The sequence below is a fragment of the Protopterus annectens genome, chromosome 7.part1 (genome assembly GCF_019279795.1).
Source record: "Protopterus annectens isolate FY-2018-M chromosome 7.part1, PAN1.0, whole genome shotgun sequence".
Classification (NCBI taxonomy): Eukaryota; Metazoa; Chordata; order Ceratodontiformes; family Protopteridae; genus Protopterus; species Protopterus annectens.
Window position 1 is genome coordinate 90,980,940 of NC_056740.1, and position 24,158 is coordinate 91,005,097.

The 24,158-nt window shown below is 43.4% G+C and overlaps 1 protein-coding gene across 1 annotated transcript in view; it reads left to right on the forward strand.

The window, feature by feature from the left end:
- The window catches only part of CCNB2 (cyclin B2), a 41,509-nt gene extending 18,307 nt beyond the window's left edge, over nt 1-23,202 (forward strand). The window contains exons 4-9 of the mRNA XM_044078571.1: nt 2,867-3,034; nt 3,630-3,788; nt 7,009-7,245; nt 7,674-7,814; nt 16,399-16,509; nt 22,953-23,202. Coding sequence (XP_043934506.1) covers nt 2,867-3,034; nt 3,630-3,788; nt 7,009-7,245; nt 7,674-7,814; nt 16,399-16,509; nt 22,953-23,060 — 924 coding nt within the window. The 3' untranslated portion in view covers nt 23,061-23,202. The remainder of the gene's footprint in view (nt 1-2,866; nt 3,035-3,629; nt 3,789-7,008; nt 7,246-7,673; nt 7,815-16,398; nt 16,510-22,952) is intronic.
- Nucleotides 23,203-24,158: the final 956 nt, after the last annotated feature.

Consider the following 24,158-nt stretch of genomic DNA (forward strand, 5'->3'; position numbering starts at 1 on the left):
GTTGGCACAGGAACCCATTACCAGCTTACCTCTTGGCCTTGGTGACTGCTTCTCCAAAGATCTTTGCAAAAGTACTTCACTCCTGACCTGTTGTGGAACAAAGCATCTGCATACTTGATGAGCCTGGCAGCTTCTGTGACATACATTGGTTCCTATGAGTGGGGAGGGGGGGGGGGTCACAGGATCCCTAGGAAGACTGCTTGTAATGTTTGCTTCATACTAGAACTTCATTAGAGACCCATGTGTTGCCCTACAGACTGATGTAGGTAGTGGCAACTTAGGGGGGGGGGGGGTCACAGGATCCCTAGGAAGACTGCTTGTAATGTTTGCTTCATACTAGAACTTCATTAGAGACCCATGTGTTGCCCTACAGACTGATGTAGGTAGTGGCAACTTTTCTTCATGCACTTTGGTAATCTACCTATGGATGCCCTAATGCTTTCGCTTTACCTTTAAGACCCCAGCTAGTCCTGGGGTAAACCTAAGCACACGTCCAGTCCAGGCTATCCTTTAAGGAAGATTACATTTAGCCTTGAGACTAAACTGTAGTCTGAGAGGGAAGAGCTGGGTAAATCTCCAAGTTTTACTTGCTGATGGTTCAGGTCAGTGTTGGTAGAACTGTCCCCTTTAACATGGGACCACTGGTTCTGCGAGGTAGATGAGGCACTGAGCTGCTTGGAGTCTATGATGAGACTTGTGCTGTTGGATGTATGGAGCTTTTCAGTCTCCATATAGAATGGAGCATTTTGTACCATTACTCCCCCTGAGTATAGGGCGACAGTGCCCTCTCTGAATCTGGCAAAAATAACTTTCTTTGGAATGGTCTCCTTTATCACATGGTAGTGACTTTACCTGATGCCCTCCTAAGGTGTGCTGTATTGTGGGTAACTTCACTTTCTGAAGTGAGCAGTGAAATACTTGTCTAAAAGCCCTTTTGCTGATGAAGTAGTTGAAACTGCTACTTGGAGATTGGGGGGGTCTTGCAAAAGGATGAACAAGCTGTCCTTGACTGGTACTGTCAAGTTGCAACTGTAGATTTGAGGTTTAAAATGCTGTTGCACTCCAGAGGCTGCCACAAGTGGCTCTAGAGGTAGAGGCTGCCACAAGTGGCTCTAGAGGTCCTGGAAAGTACCATGTGTTGGGGGAAGGTTGACTTTACAGCCTGAGGGGCCTAAATTTAAACCCAGTCCTTTGCCCACAATATTTTAATTGGTGTCTAAGGGAAGAGCTGGGTCTGCATCAATCACCCACTGTTCATGATACCTTTCAGTAGGCAGCTTCAAGAACTTGCCATAACAGGTCTCCTTACAAAGCACTTCCAGGTGCATCTGCAGTAAACTGACACCAGGTGTCATTGCTTCATATTTGGATCAATAATTCCAAAACCATGCTATGTGCAAGGTTTAAGATTTCTTCCTATCATATAAATATCGAAGTCTCAACCAAGTAACAGAACTCTAGTCTCATATGAAAGCTCTCTGCTAGATCAATAAAATTCTGACACGTGGTTACTGAGATGTATATTTACAAACTTAATAGTTACAATGTTTACTGTGACTCTTAAAATTCGGTGCAAGACCTAGAATACTAAGTTTGTGCTGAATTTGCCATTTATACTTAATCCTTGTTCCAGAGATATGAACACTGCCCTTTTGTTTTGAGCCATCCTAGGAGTAGAATCCTCTTTCCAATATCCTGTTCTGATCTAATCTTGTATGGCAATGATGCAAGTTGCAGTGGGTTCCCCTTTGAACAGGGTTGGTTCTGCAGTGGGAGTCCCTCAGCTCCTTGGAGAGCAAGAACTGAAGTGTGTAACCACATTTCCTCCCCGATAGGGAGGCGGGTTACAAGTCTGGAAATGTTTCATTCCCCAAGGTCCTCTTGGTCAGTTTCTGGCCTGTAATATTGGGCTTGTTGTTTGGTCCAGAGCTACTGTTTCTGGCTCTCTGCCAGAGGCAGTTGCCAGTCTTCAGTCCAAATCTCATCTGTGCAGTTCGTACTGGGACCCTTTATGCAGATTGGTTACAGAATGCTGTCCACTGAAGAGGTCAAATCACTTCAGGGAGTGAGTTTGACTGCATGTGCTAAGGTTCCAGCACAGTAAGGGATGTGGGAAAAGATGTGAAAGTATACAAAGCTCACCTTTCTGTGCACTTAAAGGTGCACAGAGGATAAGTACTTGACTGTAAGGTCCATTTCTTTCAGTGGTGTTTCACTTTTCCAGACTTCGAGGCAGTTAGCTGAACTTATGGCTTGTGTGCCATTCTACAACAGACAAGTGGCATCAGAAAACCTACCAAAACTCTGCCATTTGGGAATTGGGGATTGTTTTGGCACCCCAATCAGTTGCATAGCAACTTTGCAGTCTTGACTGCTGCAGTCTGGATGCACAGATGGAGTAGTCTCCCAAGAGCTATTCAGATTACCAGAGCAGAGTTTCTTCTAGTCTGGATCCCTGATAACCTGTCTGTACCATCCACCTGCTGGCAATGGCTCCATAGCCACAGGAGTGACAGCAGTTTGGAGTGCCTTCCTGGACCAAGATCTCCCCCTCACCCCTAACCTGGTGGCCTTGTCCAAAATCTGCCTTAATCAGGGCTGCTGTAATCTTCACAGCAGTCTTTAAAGTCCTCCCTACCTACATGGGCTGCCTGATCTGTAATTGCAACTTGATGCATTTGGTTCCAATTGCCCACTAAAGTGGGTTTTGTGGCATGTTTTGCATGCATTGTAACTTGTGAAAAGTCTTCTATTCAATGCTGCCAGTTTCAGTGTAAATGTGTTGAGCACAATTTTAAATCTGTTTATCTAAATCTAACTAAGGGTAGTTATTCTAGAAGTGGAAACTTAATGTCTTGTATTACAGCCACCACCCTCTCCATCACCTATGGATGTATCTATGAAGGAAGACTTGTGCCAAGCATTCTCTGATGCACTGTTGAATGTACATGACATTGATGCAGAAGATGCCAACAACCCACAGCTGTGCAGTGAATATGTAAAAGATATTTATCAGTATTTGCGACAACTGGAGGTAAGTGTGCTTTCTCTTAGACCTATTTGCCCATTTGCCTTCTAGTACTTGCTAGAGTCCTGCATGCAGTTGCCGGCCAGGTAGTCTGGTCAAAAGCACTTTCAGCTACCACCGGGCAAGTCTGTTTCAGAGGACCTTTCAGCTGGTGGCATTGTAACTGGATTGAGCCAAGTTGGTCTCTAAAAAAGAATTTAGATGGATTAGTTGCTATATAATATACAGCTACAAGGAAAATAATAAATTTGTTAAATTGCAGGCTATCTACTGTTCCAGAGTAACTGGAAGAGCTGTTTCTACCAGAATTCAAGTTTCTGGCAAGAGGTAACCCCCAGTCCTTCAGTTCATTTATGAAGCTTGTGCTTCAGGTTAGTATTTAGCTTGCTGTATCTAAAGCTTCCAAGCACCCCCTTTACCACCTGTCCTTCAGGGTGAAGGATGGAGGCTTGGGTTCTTTCTCCCTCCCCAGCATGTTCTTATTTACACTCAAATGTACTAGTAATTTAAGCCTTACCATTGCTGGGTAAGGGAAATGATTACTACTAACATTATACAATATAGCAATGTATAAATACAACTGACTGATTTGCATCCATAGGAACAGCAGCCCATTTGTCAAAGATACCTTCAGGGAAAAGAGGTAAATGAACGTATGCGCGCAGTATTGGTGGACTGGCTTATTCAAGTGCACATCCGTTTTCAGTTACTGCAGGAAACTCTCTACATGACTATTGCAATTATGGATCGATTTCTACAGGTAAGTTACCAAGCTTTAATTGCGGATGTGAAATTATCCACCTAAAGTGTTCAATTTGTTGGCCACCACGGTTTTGAATGTTACGTTTTGAACTGCCATAGAAGTAGGCTTTTACTATCAAGTGCACACTTCTACCTCAGTGGTAGCTAATGAGCCACTTAATTTGGTTTGTGCAAAGTCCTTTGCTTACATTACAAAATGAGGGTTTGAAGCTTGAATGTATTGGAGCTGTACAAGGCTCTTAAGCTAGTACAAGGGGCTTAATACTTGTGATTAACTGACATTTTATAGAGTCACAATCAGATGTTCTATTAATCTAACAACTGGGAGAAGACTGCATTTTCCTTTGCAGTACCTTTTGCAGCACCTTTCTTAATGTGTAGCTTAAGAACTACAGACCCCTTGGATACCATTTTCAGAATTCCATTTCACTAATCTATATCTTGACTTGTGGCTTCAGTTGCTCCATTAGAGCCCATAATGATTTACATATGATTATCTTTGATAGATGCCTTTTGCAGGTTTGACATTTTGTATATAAAGAGGGTCACTGTTCTGACTTGGTGCTCCTCAATCTCCATAAATGGACAATGGACTTCGTACTTCAGGAAGACTTCCATTCTGATGAATGGCTTCGGGGAAGCATTGTCTGCAGGCACTGGGTGTTGTATTTGTTGGAGCACCTCTTCTACTTTGCAGTTTTGCCCTGAACAGTGTCAAGCCTCCTGACAATCACTGAAGCCAGTGTCATTGAAATCAGTTCTTTAGAGGAAAGGCACCCAAGCACTGGCAGACCCTTCACTATAAGAAATGCTAGGGAGAATACCTAGGCAATACCCCCTGCCCCTTGGTAGGCAGTACCCCCTGCCCCTTGGTAGGCAGTACCCCCTGCCCCTTGGTAGGCAGTACCCCCTGCCCCTTGGTAGGCAGTACCCCCTGCCCCTTGGTAGGCAGTACCCCTGCCCTTGGTAGGCAGTACCCCTGCCCTTGGTAGGCAGTACCCCTGCCCTTGGTAGGCAGTACCCCTGCCCCTTGGTAGGCAGTACCCCTGCCCCTTGGTAGGCAGTACCCCCTGCCCTTGGTAGGCACACCCCTGCCCCTTGGTAGGCAGTACCCCCTGCCCCTTGGTAGGCAGTACCCCCTGCCCCTTGGTAGGCAGTACCCCCTGCCCCTTGGTAGGCAATACCCCCTGCCCCTTGGTAGGCAATACCCCCTGCCCCTTGGTAGGCAATACCCCCTGCCCCTTGGTAGGCAATACCCCCTGCCCCTTGTAACTTTGAGCCCTCAGTGCAGCAGCCTTTACATGAAGGTTTCTGCTGATGGCTTTGGTAACTTCCAGTATGTCCTGTCACTGTAGGTATGGACAAATCGCAAGTGATTTGGACAACTGCCTGACTTAAATTGGGGTCTTGCATTTGCTATAAAGTCTTCTGTAACTGAAATGGCAATTACTTCAGAACTTTATCTGATCTGCACAGATACTACAGCTGACTTGGCAGGTCCGGTTGACTAACTCAAAGCAATAAACAGCTTCCAGTAAGTCTGCTTCAAACATGTAGCTCCTGAAGGATGCAGTCCCCTTGGAGGTCAACTTCATTCTGAGGATGAAGACTTTACACCTTATGAAATCTCGCTGGGAATTCCTCAAATATCATTGGCACTTGTATGGCAATAACAACAAGACACTCTATACAAAGGACTTGTCCATACAATGGCCAAGCCCCCACTAGTCCCCATACAATACTGTGGCTTGGACTTAAATTATTCTTGCAAATTTTGGCCCTTAACACCTGTAGTGAGTAAACATGGAACCTGCCATTTGGGTGTGATGGGTGTTGGTTACTATCACTTGTGTCCAGCACAGTAAAACCAACAAGTGCAGGATACTGTCAAGTCATTGAAAAGGGTCAGCACCCTGGGGTCTGCATAGGTCCCAAGACAAAGTATTGCATGGAGGTCTGAAATTTCGGGACATTTTGGTGATGGCGGGATGGCAGAGCATTTGAACCTTTTCAGTTGGTGTTTATATACTGTTGGCACCTCCCACAGGCCACTTTGGAATTAATTGCCTGAACATGCCTTCACCTTACATGAGCTAGACTTGCCATAGCTGTACTGGTCTACTACAGACCTGTGGACCAGCAACTCTAGTACTTAATCGCATATGACATGGGCAGTTTGCAATTTGAATAAATGGAAAACATTGACATCACTTTAGATGCAAACTTACATCGGATGCTATTAAACTGTAACATCACTTATCCAGTCACTGAGCATTATAGGGCTCATTCAAATCCTTCCTCTTCTCTGCATATTCCCAGTGTTCCCATTTTCAATTACAGTATATCTGTTTCCTACTTAAGTTAGTCTAGACTAACTTCCATTTTCTAATTGCTTTGGCAGCCACCATAATTACTTGGCAAAGCATGCCTATGGAATACATAATTCTAATTGTGTCATGGCTCAAATCTCCCCAGTCAATCCTGTCTGCTCACACAGCATCTGAGTAGTCTGCAGGGCATCTTTAGTCTACCAGCTCATGACACTCCCAAAATGTTCCCAGCCATTTTGTCACCTCTGTTTGCTATCCACTGAAAATTGAGTACTTTAGTTGTAAATGCCTATAAACACTTTAGGCAACAAAATACAAAGTCTTCTAGACTTGCAGATTTGGGAGATGCTTATCCCATTGGATAAGCAGTTCAAACTCTTCCTGAGCCTTTTTTAAGCTCCTGTGATTCTTGTAATTCAGTATTCTTACAACATTTTATATGCTCTAACAATCTATTAAAACTAGTGCTGGTCTGTTTTTTTTTCACTTAATTGCTGCAGTAGCACTTAGAATTTCATGTTGCAGCCTAGTTGTGGGTTCTCTATAGTAACCTTAATCTTCTGTAGTCTTCTGGTATATAGCAAGGTTTTTGAACATTCCTGGATAATCCAGTATCTGGGTCCCTCTAGGATGGGAGGGTGTCATGGCTGGGTGTACCATTCACCATGAGTGTCCACCTGTCTGGGACTAGTGAAAGCTCTGGTATTTGAAAACGCATGGTAAGTCGTAGGTTCTAACTACACTTTATCATTGGTAGATTTCTTCCTGTATTCACACATACTTAAACTGCCTGGTGCAGCATAAAATATCTTTTAAAAGACAATTAGACTTAAGACTAACTTATAACCACTCTTTGGATATAAATCCATTTATGGCTCTAATTTTCAGGTCCAGCCAGTTTCTCGCAAGATGCTTCAGTTGGTTGGTGTGACATCTATGCTTTTAGCCTCTAAATATGAAGAAATGTATGCACCAGAAATTGGGGACTTTGTTTATATAACTGATGATGCCTACACTCCTGCCCAGATAAGAGAGATGGAGATGATGATACTGAGAGAGTTGAAGTTTAACCTGGGACGCCCATTGCCACTTCACTTTCTGCGAAGAGCATCTAAAGCTGGCAATGTATGTAACTATCCTTTTGACAGTTTGACACTTGCAAAAGTCACTTGCAGTTCTAAACTTTCTGGTTTAATATAGATTTCTGGTACTCTAAGCAATTGTATCTTGCTTTCTATGCTAAAGCCAACAGCCTTGATTTTGTTTTGACTAGTTCTAAATTGTAGTGAATATGAACTGGAGTACTCATTGAGCAGGGGGTGCTGCCTTTGCTATGCAGTCTGGAATAACCCTAAAGATTCTCAGCCTTAACTTTGGCTCTTAGCTTTGTTTTGGGTTAAATTTGTCATCTTGTACAAACTGCATTTTGTATTGTAGACTCACTTTGGCAAGAATTTTTGACCTTTAGTTTTTTCCAACTTGCCTACAAATAAACTTGCTAATGTCTAGTTTCCCTCCTAGACTGCCAAATAAGCTGTTTTTTTTCCTCCCAGGCTGATGGCAAGAAACATGCACTTGCAAAGTACCTAATGGAACTAACTCTAATGGATTACGATATGGTACACTATCGTCCTTCAGAAATTGCTTCGTCTGCCTTGTGCCTCTCTCAACTACTTCTGGATCAAACTGAATGGGTATGTTCTGAGTTTGGCCTAGTGTGCAAGCTGGGTAATGCATGTTTTATTGGACTAGGACTCTTAACCTGTGTTGTCAGACAGGCCAAGACTAGCATTCTAGAGGTTTCAAGGGATGCTGTACCAACTAAAATGCTGGAACATAGTGGCTGGCTGCATGGGTGTTTGGTTTCTGAACATGGTGAGTGCTAGCTTGTCCAGTTGTGATACTGGCTCAATACTCTGTTCTGTAGGCTTACTGATGGCTTTAATTGTGGGGTCTGCTCCATGCCAAGCACTGCAGCTGTCCATTATCCAAAGTAAATGGCATTGGCAAGCTTTGTTATATTGGTAAGCTTCCAAAAAAGCTGGGCTTCATTTCAGTGGACACCTTGCCAAGCATCAGTAAACCCCTTGTTCTGTTCAGAATTCCATTGTTTTAACATTCCCATTTCTGATCTATAAAGGAAGCTTCAGTACTCTTTTTGGATAGCATGGTGTACTTTTTTTGATCTTGGGTGAAAAGTGAAAGTTTTTGAGTTGTGATGGTGGTAGGTTATGTTCTTTGAGTCTTTTTCCTAATGGAATGTCACTTGCCACTGGGGGAACTTAGGATTCATAGGTTCATAGATCAGTACTAAGCTAACTGCCCTTGTGAGCCATTTTAAGCCTAGCCAATTATCCCTTGTGAGACTCAAACCCTGCACCTTGTGTTTGTGAGGCAAACGCCTTAATCATTAGGCCACCCTCCCAACCCCCTTTGTGCACAGTAGACTAAAGCTAATAGTCCAAGCTGTGTGGCCTGGGTGCTGTCTGGCTTATGGCAGTCTCTGGTCTCTAGGTGTGGTTAAGGGTTTGATGCCTTAGGTTTGTAAAAGTTTTGACTCCATGCTGTTCCAAGACCTCTGGTTTGGATATTCACTTGCTATCAACTAAACTTCATGCAGTTTACTTTTCTCCATTTGGTCATGAGCAGTTTGCCCATAAATAGCCAGTGCAGGGTGTTGCTCTTCAATGCAGGTGGTACATTGGAAGCCTTGTAGCAGAGGCTGTATTTCACTTCTAGGAATTTCTACTAATGGTAGGAGTAGTTTGCCTTGCTGTAATACATGGCAGGTGTAGAATCCTTCAGCTGCTTTTGCAGTGGGAATATGGATACAATTTTACAAAAGGTGGATTCCTGATTCGTATGCCCCAGCATGGCTAAAGTGCAAACCAGTGCAACAGATGTTAATTTTACACCTTGCTATGCAATGAGGCTAAAACTTTTGGTATGAGCAAGTAGGCGTACTAATTGAAGTGATAAATGCTTGATACTGTTTGCATAGTCAAGAGCCTGGACTTGCAGAGCTAACCTACCCTGGTGGTTGTGGTAGCTCCTCTAGTGAGAAGAGCTGCAATTCAGTCCTCCCCCCCAGTAACTAGTTCATTGTTCTACGTTTGGCTCTTTCCTTTGCAGGCGGTTATCAAATTTATGCAATCTGGCTGTACTGAGCTTTCCAATATGCAGTAACTGGATCTTGTTGCTGTTGTCATACCTGCTGTGACAGTCCTGCTGCATCGTGGCAGCCTTGTGCTGCTGTATCACATTGGCTTTTTAAATTCCAGGACTTTTCTAAAAAGGTGCAGCTAATCTGTCTTGCAATTAACTGACCATAGCACTCCCTTGGGGAGATGGCTTGACTGAGGAAAAGTTAGTGAGCAACATCTTTGCTCAAATGCTATAGTTCTTTGGCATGTGCTGGTTCTCACCTAAGTATCCCCAAGGGAAGAATTTCATAATGGGTTATACTGATTTAACCAATTCTAATCCAAAGCTCGATTTAAGGCCTTCTGACATCACACTTCAGAAATGTAACTTGGAATAATGGGACTGCACCCTGCTGGTACATTAGAGCTGCCTGGGCTGCAGGAAGCCTAGCTCCAGTACTAACAGATGCAATGGGGTAGCTACCATCTTATGACAGCTATAGAGACTCTGGCAGCATTTCTAGATCTGCCAAACTTTTGTAGTTATTGCCCATAATGCATCCAACTTAAGTTCCTGTAGCTTGCTTTCTCCAAGACTTGTTTGCTATTGAGCTTCACTAAGTTTCTCCTTAGTCCTTTACCCCTTTACCATAAGTATTGCCTTTTTGTTCTATTCTCTGATTTCTACTGTCCAACTTACTTCCTACTATCTTTACAATCATTGATACTTTTGAAAAGTCTGCCATAACAGATTTGTTTCGAAACCAGCTGTATTAGTGTAAAGCATGTGGATTGCTTTGGCCTGCTGCACATACAAGATTGCTCTTTTGCCACAGGTTTAATCCCAGGGCCTTAGTTGGGTGAACTTGTTTAAAAGGTTTTCACCTCTGTTTTGAGGATGCTATATTGGGGTCCACCTCTCAAACTGAGTAAGACAGTCTGGCCTTTCCACTCCATCTCCGAGTGGAAGACTATCTTCCAAAGTTTACAAACTTCCCCTTGGATTTGAAAAGATGGCTTTGGATCAGAACCCCCCCCCCAAATTGGCTGCAGGTTCTCTGCACCCATTGACCATGTGATGAGGATCCCATCCCCTTTACACCACTCCATGCCTCCCTCTCTGGCTTCTACCCACTCGTCCAAAAGTTCATCCAGGCTCCAAAGCTGCCCGGTCAGATTTCAAGGTGTAAGTGTCTACTCCAAGGTTGTTAGAGCAGTCTCTGCACTGGATCTTTCTCTTCAGACCCCTTCAGAGTGGTGGGAAGGCAGCAGCCCAGAAGCTTGTCTTGGAGCTGGGGCCTTCTCTTTCCAGGGAGATCTGCTCTGCACTTATCCCTTTCCATAAGGACAGCCAGATGTCGGGTGTCCCAGCAATTGTGATTTTTCAGGCATCCCACTTGAGGTCAATCTCCTGGAGATGTACCTCCTAAAATGGAGGTTTGATTCCCAGCAACCCTTTACCAGACGTCATATTCCTGGAGGCTTTTGGTACTGGTCTGTCATCTGCCAATTATTGAGCTGGTCTTGTGTGGAAGGAACCTGACAGTTGAACCCATACCCAGGAGAATGGATAAGATTCTGCACCACCTTCAGGGAAAGTTTGGCCAAGGGGGTGCCTGACCCCATGGACATGGGAGCAGCCCCAAGATTCTGAAGAGTTCTACTGTTTATCCTAATGATGTTGGACCTGGCTATCCTTCAGTTTTCAATTCAGGAGGCTAATTTTGCATGTGGTCAAAAATGCATGAACCCACTGACCTTGGCACACATCAGATGTGCCTGGATGTGCTTGTGTAAGCTTTGCAGAGCCCTTTGCCTTGGTCTGGGAGTGCTTCCTTTGGCAGCATGTCTGTTCCCATGTGAAGGAAACTTTCTGGGTGAGAATGGGGAAGATCACTGCAGTGGGTGTTTTTCCCTTCAGAGATCTTTCCTACCACCTAGTCCCAAAAGCAGAGCTCCAGAGATTAGTTCTCTGACCATACCAGCACTTCCTGATACTGATCCTTGTTTCTGGAGGTAATGGAGGTTAACTATACCTGTACGAAAGAGCCTGGCCCAAGTGTGACAGTACCTGGATGCAGCAGATTATATCCAGAGGCTTTAAGATTCCTTTCTCCACCTACTCAAATCCCTAATGTTCCTCAGAGGGAGGAAGCATCTCGTGCCAAAGCAGAGACAGTTTGGTTCAAGCCATTCACTATTATCTGCCCTTCAACTTCACCCTCCAGGGTGTTAAGCAAATGCATGGCAGTAGTCTCACTACTTTCTGCAGGGATTCTGAGTTTCCATATCTAGATTGGCTCACTACTGCCCTGATTATGCAGATCTTTAAATTAGGCGAGTCAGCTTTAGCCACATTGCTAACCACATGTCCTTCATATACAACAACTTTGGTATTACTTTGCCAAAACTGGTATGAGCTCATTCAACTAATCTATGGCAACTTCAGTCTTATCCAGAGCTTCCATGGATGACTTGCAGCAGCAACTTCAGAACTCCACAAATTCACTCATTACAAATTGGATCTGGTCACCAGGGGTAGAGCATGGTTTGCTTGAACTGCTTGGGAGCTTACTTGGTCCACCCAGAATTATAGGTAGCTGGTGACTGCCACATTAGTTGAGGATTAAATTGACAATGTACTTGCCATAACACTTCAGTTAGTTTTCATTCAACTTCCTGCTTGCAAGCACCCATTCTCTTCAAACTAAGAGCAAGTCTTACATGGACACTGCATTTATACTGAGCTCCAGATCTATTTTCTCAACACTTGGCAAGTGATCTGAATGAAAAGTGGGTGACACTGTACATTATGGTGACTACATAACTTGTAGTTCTAACAAATACTGAGGTCCAGTATCCTATATGTAGCACAGCTTTGGAACTGATGTATGAACAAGCAATATTTGCCTAGAGGCACAGGAGGCACTGTAGAAATGCTTGGGAGGTGTACTCTGCTCTAATATGCAGGTTGGTAAGCGGGCTTGGAAAAGAGTGGTGGAGAAAATGTAGTTGGGAGTCTTGAAAATTTAAGTGGAATTAAGAGCACTCCCTTTGCAGACTAATGGAATCAAGGTTTCCTAATTTGATCAAATGGGACCCAGACTACTATCCTTAACCCTGACTTCTGTTTTCTCATGTAAGCACTCTTTGGCTAATCTGTTTATGCATGTTCCTTGCACAAGTCCCTTTTCTGAAGTGTTGAAGCATTTTGATAAGTTTGTAAACTATTGTGGACTGGTGCGACTTGCCATAACCTTTTCCAGAAAGGGACCCTGGATTCACATGGGTTTGCTTCCAAGATAGAATCTGTACCTGGTTCTGACAATTTTTTTTTTGGGGGGGGGCAAAATTCCCCACTGTCTTGTAAAGTACATGTAACAACATTTGCACACTAAGGAATATGGTCATGACATTGCAAGAGGTATTTCATCAAGGTTTGATCAGTTTTTTGGCACTGAATGTAATGCTCCATTGTTGGCCAAGTAAATGTCTCTTACGGATACCTTGGGTTAGGATCTTTTTCACTTTAGGACTTCTGTTCCCTGTAGGCCTATACCTTGTTTTTAGTAGGTGTCTTTGCAATTAAAAATAGGACTTGAAGGATTAATCTCATTCTTTGGGCAATGAGCCTACAACAAGCTTCCTTGTATGTTAATAGTATGCTGGCCTAATCTAGGCTCAAATCCACCCTAGGGATTAATGGTGTTACCCTTGAGAAACTTACTGATATTTGCAGGTTAAAACAAATGCTTGGTATTGGGTCCTGTTCTGGTATTGAGACTAAGATTCTACATTTCAGTGTGAGTTATGAACATTGTATGCTTGTACAGTGGCCTTGGCTTGGTGTTAATTGTCTGCTATAGCCCCCATAGCTGCTTATTCCAGTGTAGTTTAGAGCCAAGGCAGTTGTATTCCTGTTTGAGACCCAATTGCATACTTGTAGTATTTCAGTTTGCAAGCTATTTTGTTACTGCCATTTGCTTTTTTGGAATATTTGACCCCCCCCCCCCCCCAAAGCTGTCCTAGCAGCCAATTTGATATGAATACCATTGGCCCATCTTCTGTTGGGTCTGCAGATGTTTCTTCAGTATGCTGATGGGTGGGGCTCACTTTCAGACTTTTTTTCTTCTGTTTATTGCAGGTGTGAGCTGTAATTACTACATATGTCCCTCTACTGAGGGACTCTAGGTTTGCCCTTCCTAGTTTCCTGTGAGCTATTACTCCTGCCTGAACCTCAACTGGGCAGCATTGGAGGCTTTTCCCTTTTACCTGTGGACAGTACCTCAGTCTGGGAAGTTGCAGGGATTAACACTTTCACCACTGAAATCCTGCTCCTTGTGTTGAGTACACACAAGGTTCCATTTCCCTTACAGGCACACTGACTATAGTCAGTCTGGGGCTGGCTTCTCACTTTTTTCAGATCCACAGTATAGATGTGCCAGTGGGGAGAGTCTTCCAAGCAAAGTCTAGAAAGTGCTTTATGTCCATGCCCAATAAGTAGCTGGCACTGGTTTACATACACCTGGGAAAGGCTGGCACTGGCTTACTAGCTATGCCCCTTCTGCCCAGATTAGTTTACTGCACCAGAACCCTTTACCTTTTAAGGCCCTTTATGTTCCTATTAATCCAAATGGTGCTCTGACCTAGAGCAAGGCTGAATGGCCTGCACAGTGGTACCAAATATGAAAGTACTGGTTCAGTACACCTCAAATATCCACCAGAGGTTTTTCTTGTAATGATTTACTTGGTAAATCATTAACTTCAGGAGTTGCAGGAAATACTTAATTGCTGGACACTCAAGACTCTCTACAGAACATGTAAACTAATCTTTACTATATTCCTTACTGAAATCTAAGCATTTACTTAACCCTAGTTAATAGCAAGACAGATGTGATGAGTGGAGGCTTCCTGCTGATGCCAGGCCAGACTATTGTCTGCTATCATTACTGCTGGGGTGGCTGGCAGCATAGCATGACATAACACCTGACCTTGGTTCCCAAGCTAAACCCCATTGTTGGAAACTACCAGCATTAGTATTTCCCTGTGAAAACGCAAACAAGGACTCTAAAATCTTTGCAGCTGCTGGAAGGCATAAAACAAACACAGCAGAAAGCTCCCTAGCTTTGGGCATCCTTGCTGTATTGAAACTTTATGGTGCAATTGGAAAACCATTATTGAAGTTTTGCAGGTTAACCCTCTTTCCACTGTTAAAACATGGGTACAACAGCTTATACGCCCTTCCTAGTAGGGTACACTGGATACATTTAAAGTTTGGTACTGTGAAACCCTTTTCACACTTCTGTATCAGCAGTTTATACACTGCCTAAAATTTGTTACATTTGACAAACATTTGTGACAAGCATGTGAATCATTTTTACATTCAAAACTTGACAACTTGCAAAATTCGTCAGCTGGCAATATTTCCTTCACACTTCACTTGTTGGATGCAGATGGCATAACTGCATGCTATTGCAACTTGTCACTATAATTCCTCAATTGAGCAACTGCAGCTGTGCCACTCTTGCCAGTCATGGGATTTTTTTCCTGCTTCAATGCCTTGCTCAGAACATGCTATGAGCTTCCCATGTTATTCAGATGTACATGTAACAACTCAAGGCCTGTATGTTGCATGCACTACAGCTTGCATCTGCCATGCTACAAGTTGTCATAGCAGTAGCTGCTTAAGTCTTTATTATTGCTGCAGTAGGAACATCTCCCAGCTGAGAATATTACAGGCCTCCCTATGGGAGGCATACATATCTGGGTACAAGGGCTATTTGGAGAGGAGGGCATTTAGACTCTCTGGTACCAACTGGGGATTTTACTGAAACTTTGACTACATGATCAAGCCAGCAGAGGGCTATTGTGGAATAGAGGTAGGTCTAGATCTCTGGGAATCTAGCAAGGGCAATTGATTCCAGTGACTTACTAAAATGGTGATCCTTGGATGCACCTAAAGCTTGCCGAGTGCATGGCCGACTGCTCCACATCTGCAACTGCTTCCAGTGCTTGATTCGTAAGCATTAATAGTTGCAGCCACTTGTTCATCCGTTAACTGTGGAAAGCCAATAAATGGTAACATGAAAAAAAGGCCCCCGACTGGATCACACCATAGTCTATTGTATAACTGAGATGAAAGCTAGCTTTAATCTTTTTTTTTTTTTTAAATCTGTTCAAGTGATTGGTACAGCTCTGAGATGTGGAGCTTATGGTGATCCACTCAGGGTATGGCACTTGTGGTGTGATCACTCGGGGGCATTAGTTGAGCTTGGTGAGCAGGAGGCCAGCAATCAAATTCACTGGTACATTTGCTTCAGTATTTCACTTGAGAGCCTTTCTTTTGATATTTAAAGCTTTTATCTTGACGGTTAACTGCAAAATACTGCATTAAAGAAAAAAATCCAAACATTGGAGACTTGCAAAGTCAGTCTTGCTGTTGAGCTCTGAAACCTTTCCTTTAAGACAATCCTGCAGATTGAGTAGCACTGGAGGGGGTGTCTTGTATGACTCCTTCACTGACTTGGCAGCTGGACATGCATAACCTTGACTCATTCTCTCCAGTGGAGGCTTGTACTCGCACTCGGCTGGAGCTTTTTCATAAAAATGACATTCCCATTTCAAGCAAACTCTGCTGTTACCATTACTAAAGACTAATGTCTAGTCTTCCCAACTAGATTGGAGGTTGGCATGGGGTTAAGGTCTCAATACTCTGGTCCCTGTTAATCTCTAACCCAGAAGATTGAAAAAGCATATTGGGAGTGCCACAACCCTAAAAAAGACTAGCTTTTGCAGGGGTTACTCCATGCATACCCACTCATCTTAAGGTACTCTGCCTTTTTTTCAGCCTGGGTTTTGCTGTTATGAGCACTAACCGTTTCTGGGGCGGTTTTCTTTCCAAGATGGACATGGCTCCCTTGTCTGAATTGTAAAGCACATGTCAAAGGCTGCTTAACTTGCACCACATTGCAGCTACCTATTGTATCAAGTTTATCTAGAATGACAATTTCTGCTGTATGACTGTTCATAACTACTTGGCTTCTGGCTCAATGGGTTGGTCTTTCTGGATTGTGGGGGGATCTTTAAGAATTCATAAATGGGGTATTTACCTGATTCACCTGTTCTGCTTTTTCAGAGCATTGTGTTGCATGCCTACACTGGCTACACAGAAGAGAACTTGCTTCCAATAATGCAGCATATGGCAAAGAATGTTGTCAAAGTTAATGAAGGCCTTACAAAGCATGTTGTAAGTATACTTAAAATTTTACTTTTGACTCCATAGGTTATCTAGCAATGTTCAGTCGCTAGTAAATTATGTAAATATGTATCGCTAGTAAATTATGTAAATGTGTATATTGCCTGATAGTTTACTATTGCTGTGAAAATCTTATTTTGTCTGTACAAAACATTTTAATTTTCTATAACTGTATTAATGGAGCTTTTCCTCGGGTCTCAACTGAAAATGGGACTCCCAAGCCCAGTTGTACTAACCTAGTTTCCAAATGTCAAATTTGGAATAGTTCTCACTTAGCTTGTGTAATACTAGCAGTTTCAGTTGAAAGGGCACCGGCATTGTATTTGTAAGGTGCTGTCTGCAAAGTCTTGTACAAGACTAAACTGGACTCCTGAAGATGCTTGTCTCTGATTTGAAGCTTTTGCTAGACACCCATCTGCACTTGCTAGCAAATGCTATTTGTGTACTCTTTAGTAAAGCTCCCAAAACAGTTGCAAAGTTTCCTTGAACTGCAGCTTGGGTCACTCAAATGGCATGAGGCAGTTATCCATAACTGTTGTATCTGCTTGGTGGGTGTCTTAATTTTGCTGGAAAGTGTGGCTGTGCCTGCAGAGCTTATATTTAATTCCCTTTATTGGGCTTTCCCTTAAGGGACTACACATTGAGGCCCCCATTTTGGTAGGCTTTTATGGAATTTATAGGGGATGTTTGCCTACCAAGAGTGGCTATATTGGCTCTTAAGGTTGGCAGGGCTCTAGGCATACTTTGAATGCACCTCCTTTGACTCCTACCTCCACTCTCTATTTTAATCCATTTGCAGGCTTTTTTTGATCACTCACTTCTGTGGTCTCCCTATTCTGTAGATCTTCCATGGTTGAGCTAATGGGGCAGGCAGTCCATGAAGTGGCTGGTCCTTGGCACAGCAATGTCCTTTGCAAGCTGATTTTAAGAATCGCTCCTTGTGTAGGAGAGAACTGGGATATTGGCAAGAGTCCTATAGGCCTTGGGAGTTACCACTTTCTATGTATTCTTGGATCCCAGAAATGCTGGGCAAAATCTTTGAGCAAGGCAACCAAAGCTTTATAGGTTTTGATATTAACTCTGCTGCAGAAGCTTTTCAGACATCCCTCTAATGGGCAAAGGTGTGTGGCAACTAAAGGGGGTGGGCTACCTGTTTCTGCCTGCAAACAATTCCAGCTGTTTCTGGAGATCTTTAAAGTTTGTTGCAGGGCAAATGCTTAAAGCTGCTAACCATCTGCTACTGATGCAGCATGGCTTGCTTCTAGGCAGATGCCCTTCCATCTGGTACAATAGATGGCACCTTCCATCTTGTTTATAGATGGTATGATCTATACAGGCATAAGTCTGGCTGCAGACATGAATCCTACAATTCCAGGACTTGAGACTGAATATGATGTGGATTCTCAGTGCTCCCTTTTCTGAGGCATGGTAGTTCTCTGGCTTGTGTACTCAAGCTTGAGGGAGGGGGTGCAGTGGGGATTACCCCTGCAAAACTTCATCTGATGCAAGTCTCTACTCATTCCTTACTGTTAGGACTGCCATTACCAAGCTCACACCAGCTGAAAACTCTGCCAAGCTCTACCCACAATTCCCCCTCTTGGTCTCTTCAGATCTCGTTTCTTGACATTCCTAAAGATGTGCCAATCCTTCTCTAGTTGGCTTTTGTGGCTTTTTCACAACAAAGAATATTCAGTCTTGCACTCAAGGCCTTGCTCTTCACCTGGGTATCAATCAACATGGACAAATCACACTTCAACAAGAGCACTGGAATTCATAGGTTAATCTGCCCTAGGGCATTTATAAGCCTAACCAGTGTTTGGCTTTTGCCACCCTTTTTAGATTAGTTGACTGCCTCTGTATAGTAGGTCACAAGATGGCCCCTTTTTAAGGTTAGTTTACTGTGCCTCCTGTCTAGTAGGGACACTGGAGCGTTTGACATCCTGTCACGCTTCCCTCCCAGGCTTTCAAAATTCAGATTCAAGCCCTCCTGCAGACATTTTGTACCAGCATGCCTTGTACTATTGGGTTCCATGGGGTTCCATGGCAGCAACCATTACCTTGGTACCATTGACTAGGTTGCACATGAGACTATTGCAGTGGCTCCTTTCATTAGAATGGTCAATTTTCACACTACCACAGGATGCACCTTACAAATCTTTGCAAGAAAAATGTTTGGTGGATGAAGCCAGAATCCTCTCTGTTCTGCCTTCCCCAGGAGACTCTTCCCTGTTGGGGGGGGGGGGGCACTTCCAGGGAAGACTGCCCCCCCCCCATGGAGGCCAATTTGCACATCCTGGAATTGAGGGCAGTTTAGTGTTACAAGTGTTCCACACCCCTTTTCTGGGACCATTGCAATTCAGACATGTCAGTCTGGTACATCAAACAAGGCAGAACCAGGTCTTGTCCCCTGTGTCCAAAAGTCATGAGATTTTGGCATTGGGTGATGGGCTTCCAACTGCTTTCTCATGGTGCTGCACATTCCTGGCTTGCAATCTTATTGCAGACAATCTGAGCAGACCACTTTTGCCTCAAGTGGTCCCTCAATCCTATAATGGATAAGATCTCCTGCCATTGGGGCAGGCCTTGCTGCAAATGTTGGCTTCTGCATTTATTTAGGGAGAAGCAATTCTGCCCTGACTCCCTCTAGGGGAGTTACTAAGGGATGCTTTGACACAATTGACCCCCCAGGTCTACTATGTGCCTTTCTCAATTTCCCCTCGTCCTGAAATTCCTTCTGAAAGCTCAAAGGTTGAGAAGGAGTGATCCTCACTGGCCCTGTCAAGTCTGTTCCCCTTTCTATGGCCTCAACCTGATTCACAGCCCATTGATTCTGGATCAATCCAAAGGTCTGCTATCTCATTCTCAGGCCATCTTCAGCCTCAAGCTCACAACTTGGTTTCTCCACTTCAGATTGCCAGACTACTTGATATTTCATACCCTGTTTGCAAGATCCTTCTGAATTTGCACAAACCTTCCACCATAATTTATTCCAGTAAATGCACTAGGTTCTCTAGATGGGCCAAAACATAACATGGACCCCTTTTTCTATGTCTTTTCAGAGGATCCTACAATACCTCACTACCCTGTTGCATGTCTTTTCAGAGGATCCTACAATACCTCACTACCCTGTTGCATGCAGGAGCTTCAGTGGACAATTACATTTAGCAGCTGTTGCATTTCACAATGTAATTTACAGTTCATCTTATGTCACGCAGACCATCTCCTTCATGAAAGGAGTATTGCATATTAACATGTCAAGCCTCCTATAAAGCCATGGGACATATGTTTAGTGCTTCAGTCGTAAAGTCCTCCCTTTGAGCCTTCTAATTCCTGTGAGCTGAAATATAGTTTTGGAAAACTAATAGTAGCCCCAACAGTTACAGGCCTAGAGTGGGAAGAGTGATTTATTTTCATAGGGAAAGTCCTTTTTTGCCCAAGGTAATTTAATCTATTGAATTACTGGTTTTCTTTTCCTCACCATTCAAATAGAGGGAATACCTTCTGCATACACTTAATTTCAGAAAATTGGTGGCCTTTGCAGGACCCAGAATGGGTAAGCCTGTTTCCAAAATGACCATCTTGGCTCTAACACCATTACTTTCATCTACCATCAGAACTAAGTGCCTTTACCTTCCAAAATGTTCACTACTACTAGATGGGCTACTTCAGTGGCTTTTCATTCCAGAGCCTCTATGGATATCTGCACAGCAGCCACTTGGGAAAGACCTTGTACCTTTATCACTCTTACAGATTGGATTTGGCCCTTTTGAATCTATGGTCCTCAGGAATGTCCTTGGGGCCACCCAGGACTAGAGTAGCTGGGGACTCTGTCCTAAAAGTAAGGAATAAAGACTTGCATCAGATAAAAGCTGTCTTACCATAATGTTGCATCTGTGTCTATTACTTCCCACCCTCCTTCCCCCTCCCTTGGCTCCTGGTGGACTTTAGGATTTCCTTAACATTTGCTCAGACTCCTATCCCTGCTACTGATTCTATACTGTAATGGCAGACAAAACTCTCTGAAGAGGGGAATTGTGGGTAGGTCATGAGTTGCTTCAAAAAAAAAAACATGCTTTGCTTCTGCCAGACTGAAGATGCTCCTAGAAAAGTGTCCCATTGAAGACCTGGGGTGGAGGGTGTCATTGCCTAGATTCAGTGGAGGCCTCTGACAGTACCCCTTCTAGACTGCCACTAAGCAGGTCTTCCGGAGTCTTTTTGGGCTTAGATGCATCTTTGATTTCTGATGCTATTACAGCTTGAGGGCATGTGATAAATAGCTGCCTGCAACTGCAGTCTTGATGCAGCCACTGCACCCTAAAACCAAAGGGTTGTTGCCCACCTTGGCTAAACTGGGTGAGTTTTGGGAGATTCCAGGTCCTGTCCTAGCATGGAGGACCATATCCTCATTAAAGGCTTTCTCATTCTGGTAAACTTAAAACAGAATGAATGGAAACTTCCCAGAAGCATAACTGTCACTTTGTTTCTTAAAGCTTTGCAATAGTGAGTGGGTAGAGTTGTCACCTGGTTTCTGAGTTGCTATTTCTGATGGGGAAGTCTTAAATTTGGAAGAAAGATGCTAGAGTGCAGGGTCTTCCTCCCACAGTAGAAAGCATGCTATGAATGTATCCAGCAGGGTGAGAGCCTGCAAATATGCTGCATTTTAAGAGAAACTCAGCTGGCCTAAAGTTGGCCTCTTGTTGGCAGCAGCTCTGAAATGACATTTGAGCAGGTGTGTAAAATGCTGCAGGAAAATTGAATTTGCTGTCCAGTCTAGCTATACATGAGAGCTGCCTCCCTAATGCTTTCCTTTTTGTCACTGGCTAAACAGCACCCTTACTAAAAAGCCTACCTTCAGTGTCTGCCAAAATACTGTGGTAATGACAATCCTGAGAAGGCTCAAATTAAAGTAGCTCAGGTGTTTACCTTGGTCCAACCCCTCCTTTCCCCAGGTGTACAAGGCTAACTCTGGATCTCGGATGTCTGCTTCCAAAATTATAATAGCCTACAATAGCTGAGATTTAAAGCGTTAGGTGAATTACTTTACTCTGTTCCTTATTGCAGGAACAAGGGCATTTGTATGTGCCCATGTCTGGATAATTACTTAATTCTGGCCCACATTGAAGGGAGTCACCATAGCCTGCTGTTCACCCACTTCTGCTTGACAATCTGTCAATCTGATCCCCTCTTGACACTATGTATAGAGGGTCTGTTTTGGACTTTACCTTTTTTTGGTATAGGGATTCTATGCTACAGGGTATGGTGTAATCATGATTATCTTGTGGAAGGCTTCAGATGGTAACTGCAGGAATTCTTTAGTACTGGCTTGTCCAATTAAAGCATTAGTGGTTTTAGTGTGGAGTCAACAGACTCCCTGGATCACCCCAGGCTACACATGCCTTTGGAGCCTGGGGGATCTGGAACAAGAAAATCACTGTTGGTATGACCATTGGGTGTGTTAACACTTGTAAACCTCTGCCTTCAAGCATCATGGGACTTGACACTTTGCAGGCTGGTTATGGCCCAGAATGAAGTGGCTCCCTGATAAATGCTCTGAAGACCATTTATGAACACACAGGTCACTTTAGTCTGCCTTTCCTCACTTGAGGCAGCTTTTTTTTTTTTTTTCTGTGCTTGTAAAGGAGGAAGCCTCGAGCTACTTCAGTATTTGTATAAACTTCTACAGGGCTTCCTGTAGAAAAGGGGTCTGGCTTGCCACTTGCACAAGTTTTGGATAATGGTCTGGGTTTTAAAGGTATCAGAACTTGTACAAATGCAGACTTCTACACAACAGTTGGAGAGGTTAGTAGTTTATCACTAAATTTCCAGCATGAACCAAGTTCAACAGTATGTAGTTAGAAATTTTTTAGTTTGGAATCTTGCAATAGCTTTCCATTAGTTTAAGTCTTGTGCTGATTACGTGTAGTTGCTCTTTAGCTTTTAATGTAGTGCTGTAAGCAGAAGTACATGGGCAAACCCACATTGAGCCACTCAACATCTGGGTAGTCGAACATAGGTCTTGCCGTGACTCTTATTCTTAGGGGTGGGGATTGCTTAGCTTTCCCTATCCGAATGGGAGTACAAGTGATTGAAGTATAATGTGTAGCTTAAGATGTGCATCCTGTAGGCCTTTAGTACACCTTTTAAAGCTAGTCTTTGACCAAGCTTGTCTTAATCCAGAAACTACATCTTAAAAGCAGAGTGAGGGAGGTCTGAGAATCCAACTCAATGGGCAAGTTTTTCTTTAGCACAGCTGAATGAGGGCTAGTTTGGCAAAGCAAATCTCAGACTTGGTTCAACATGAAATGTGCAGCACTTCAGCCTGCACCAAACTAATTCTGTAGTACAGGGCTTGATTAAACATCTGACATGTTCCAGGTTTGTGGCATAACATTAAACCAGGTTGCCAAACTGTAATGCATTTTTTTTTCTTGTAGGCCATCAAGCTGAAGTATGAAAGCAAAAACTTGCTGAAGATCAGCACCATTCCACAGCTCCGATCCAAAACTATTAAAGATCTTGCTGTACCCTTTCTGGGAAGATGACCTATACACTTAAAACCTGTGAATTTGCACTTTTACTTTGTACATGATGCTGCTATTGTAAATAGTTTGTTAAAAATGGTTTTAACTTGCAGGAGTGGAAGATTTTTATAAGTTAGAAATAAAATAATTTCTTTTTAATGTTTCTGGGATTTGGTGTATTTAGTCTGCATAAGTTTGTACTTTTTGTGCAACCTAAATGCAGTGGCTGCTTGACTTCTGTATCTCCAGTTTAGGAAAACTGTAGTCGCTTGTGTTCATCTTGGTATTTGCTGCAATCCTCCCTGCTTGCAGGTATTCAGCAGAGTTTCCATTTCCAGCACTCTTCCTCTGCCGTGGCAAATTCCTGTGGGCCATGGCCAACAATCTCTACAGGACAGTGGTAGAAGATGTTGAAAGACTAGGTCTGAAGATTGGATAGAAAGTGAGATGTTACACTTTTTTTCAGTATGTACCCACCCACTCCTGGGTAGAGCTCTATTGGCCTTGGCCTGGAGCATTATTCACAGCTAAAGCGCATACCTGGCATGAAGAATTGGAGGATCCAGTAGATGCTTGGGTTTATTTCCAGCAGTTCTAGAACTTTCACAGCTCCAGCACATTTCTACTGCTAATCTTGTAAGATCTTTGTAGGCCACCAGAAGGATTGGAGTACTACCACAGTGATTTTGAGACTTTACTATCCATGTCAAAAGCTCTTATCTGACACTCCCATCTTTCTTGATGTTATTGGACTAGGCCAAGGTCACTTCTAACAAAGGTTTCTAGACTTGTCTGCATCCAGCCATGATGTAAAGCAGAGGACTAAACTAGTTCTCACTGGCTTGCCTTTGTTCTCTGTCCAGTGTTTTGAGCAAAACCATTTCCATCCCAAATGGGGTCATACCGGAAGTATTAAGTGGTCTCCCCATAAGCACCTGCTGGGTATGCTTCCCCATGAGACTGAAGCAGATTAATTTGAGCCATGTCCCCTATGATGCATTGAAGATGGGCTGGTACTCTGCTTCTGCATGCACAGATGTTTCCTTTAAGGCACTCCATAAAATGGGGAATTTTTCATTTTGAAGCCAAACAATGATACAGCTCTGAAATTGCTTGGGT